This window comes from Tarenaya hassleriana, unplaced genomic scaffold, assembly GCF_000463585.1.
Source record: "Tarenaya hassleriana unplaced genomic scaffold, ASM46358v1 Cleome1498, whole genome shotgun sequence".
Taxonomy (NCBI): domain Eukaryota; kingdom Viridiplantae; phylum Streptophyta; class Magnoliopsida; order Brassicales; family Cleomaceae; genus Tarenaya; species Tarenaya hassleriana.
This window is the reverse complement of record NW_010964921.1, coordinates 1-2,328: the sequence shown is the minus strand read 5'-3', so window position 1 is coordinate 2,328 and position 2,328 is coordinate 1. Positions and strand designations below refer to the sequence as shown.

The window sequence follows — 2,328 nt, the reverse complement described above, 5'->3', positions numbered from 1 at the left end:
GTGCTCGTGGTTGGCGGTTTCCCCGCGTAAACGCGTCTAACTTGTAAACCTCGTCTTCTCTCCCGTCCGATTCCATTCTCCCCTCTCTCTTTCTGAATTCTGAACCATAGAGAAATCACAGATTAAGGTCTAAACCTTAGGTTCACGACGAAAATGGCGACGGTGTCACCTTTAGCCAAATACAAGCTGGTTTTCCTCGGCGATCAATCCGTTGGCAAAACTAGCATCATCACTCGTTTCATGTACGACAAATTCGACATCACTTACCAGGTTCGTTTTCTTCTCTATCTTCCCTCTCTCTTTTCATTTCCCTTTTTCCAAATTTCGTCGCCGTTTTGTAGGTCTTTTTCCGTTGATCGGAACGCCCTTATCTGTTCCGCGTCATTCGTTTTGATTTTCTGAACGGGAGATTCGGATGGGATTCTGATTTTTGCCATATTCTAGTGTTGATTTTTCCTTTATTTCGTGAAGAATACAAAATTTCAATCGATTGTGAATCATGATGACATTTGACCTTGTCTCGCTGATGATTATCGTTATTCTATCGAGAATTCGGCATGTCGAATGAATTAGGTGAATTTTGTGTAGTTTTGATCGTTGACGACCACCGGAGTAGATAAGATGGATAAACTGTTGGAGAAAGCTCTGGCCTTTTCTGTGTAATCAGAGAAGAAAGATGTTTGTTGCATGCCTATAACTTTGGTAGAGTTACAAGTGATTTTCTACTGTACAGTGTTGTGAAAATTAGTAGCATGACAAGGAAAGAAAGTTCATTCTGAATTTTAAGGATTCCTGTGTCTATGTATCTGAAGTTTTCGGACATTTGTTAGTTGTTACCATTTGAAGAACTGACCTTGTCGTCTACGGCACTTTGTAAAGGCAACCATCGGAATTGATTTTTTGTCTAAAACGATGTACCTTGAAGATCGGACTGTTCGTCTGCAGCTCTGGTAATCATCCCTTCATGCTCTCATTCATATATATATATGTATACACTCTTCTGCTTTATGTGAAGCATGTTATATACTATGTATGCTTGTATATAAATTATTGCAGAAACTCATGTCTTCATAGGATAAAGCCTGTGGAAGATGAGGATATTGTTTCAAGGAATATTTCGCTATAGTTAGGTCTATTGAGATTCTTAGTGTCGATCCTGCAGGCTACCATGTGATTTCAAAGTGAACGTGTACTATCTGATTTTTTTTTTTTAATTGTTCATCGTCGTAGAAATAGATACAGGTCTATGTAATTGTCAGATTGGTCGATAAAGATTAATTTGTAACACAGGGATACTGCAGGGCAGGAGAGATTTCGAAGTCTAATACCAAGTTACATCAGGGATTCTTCTGTTGCTGTAATTGTCTATGATGTGGCAAGTAAGAACGTCTCTTAAACTTATGAAATTTTCCCGTCACGTATTTTCTTTGGTATATCGACATGGGATCATCAAGTATTTGTCAGACTTATCCTTTGCCAATGAACCGACATAAAGGTCTCATATTTTCTTAACAATGCAGATAGGCAATCGTTTTTGAACACCACGAGGTGGATTGAGGAAGTTCGTACAGAAAGAGGCGGTGACGTTATCATTGTTCTCGTGGGTAACAAAACTGATCTCGTTGAGAAAAGGTAAAGACCAATTGACCTATATCAAGTACAGATCCTTGTTCAAATTCTTGGTAGACATGGAAAATATGGAGCTTTTCTGTAATACTATGGATGGATTTACATGATGAGCTTCTTGGGCATACAAAAGAAGAAATCTTTGCCACTTTGAAAACTAGCTTTTAAACTTGATATACCAACAGAAGGTCTGGACATGGCGTCTTCAATGGGGTTTACTCCATTTTAAGTTATGTTTCTATACTCTTAGATGCGGGCATTGGTTATGAAACAGGCAAGTCTCGATAGAGGAGGGGGATAACAAAGCTCGTGAGTTCGGAGTAATGTTCATAGAGACCAGTGCAAAAGCAGGATTCAACATCAAGGTGAGAAAGAAAAACACAACCCAATGGCCCCAATAACTTGCCTTAAAGACATGATTTATCCACATAACTTGTATATGTTCAAATCGTGGAAAATCTGTCAGCCGTTATTCCGGAAGATAGCAGGGGCATTGCCCGGGATGGAGACACTTTCCTCAACAAAACAGGAAGACATGGTCGATGTTAACTTAAAGCCATCAACCAATTCATCTCAGTCCGAGCAACAACGGGGCGGATGCTCTTGTTAATGACAATGTATACTTTCTGAAACTGCAAGGATAGGAAGAGGGACTCATCTACTCCGATGGTACTTGCACAGAACAAGTAGCAGGTAACAGAA

The 2,328-nt window shown here is 39.6% G+C and overlaps 1 protein-coding gene across 1 annotated transcript; it reads left to right on the top strand.

Moving 5' to 3' along the window:
• Positions 1–6: 6 nt before the first annotated feature.
• LOC104808489 (ras-related protein RABH1e-like) lies at positions 7–2,322 on the top strand. The gene is made up of 6 exons (XM_010534171.1): positions 7–270; positions 880–950; positions 1,291–1,379; positions 1,521–1,632; positions 1,901–1,991; positions 2,093–2,322. The coding sequence occupies exons 1-6, from the start codon at positions 154–156 to the stop codon at positions 2,234–2,236; spliced, it is 624 nt and encodes a 207-aa protein (XP_010532473.1). The 5' UTR covers positions 7–153; the 3' UTR covers positions 2,237–2,322.
• The last annotated feature ends 6 nt before the right edge of the window (positions 2,323–2,328 follow it).

Coding starts and splice junctions, on each gene's coding strand:
- LOC104808489 (XM_010534171.1), top strand. CDS start 154: ATGGCGACGGTGTCACCTTTAGCCAAATACAAGCTGGTTTTCCTCGGC. Junction 951..1,290: donor ACTGTTCGTCTGCAGCTCTG/GTAATCATCCCT, acceptor TTTGTAACACAG/GGATACTGCAGGGCAGGAGA. Junction 1,633..1,900: donor ACTGATCTCGTTGAGAAAAG/GTAAAGACCAAT, acceptor GTTATGAAACAG/GCAAGTCTCGATAGAGGAGG.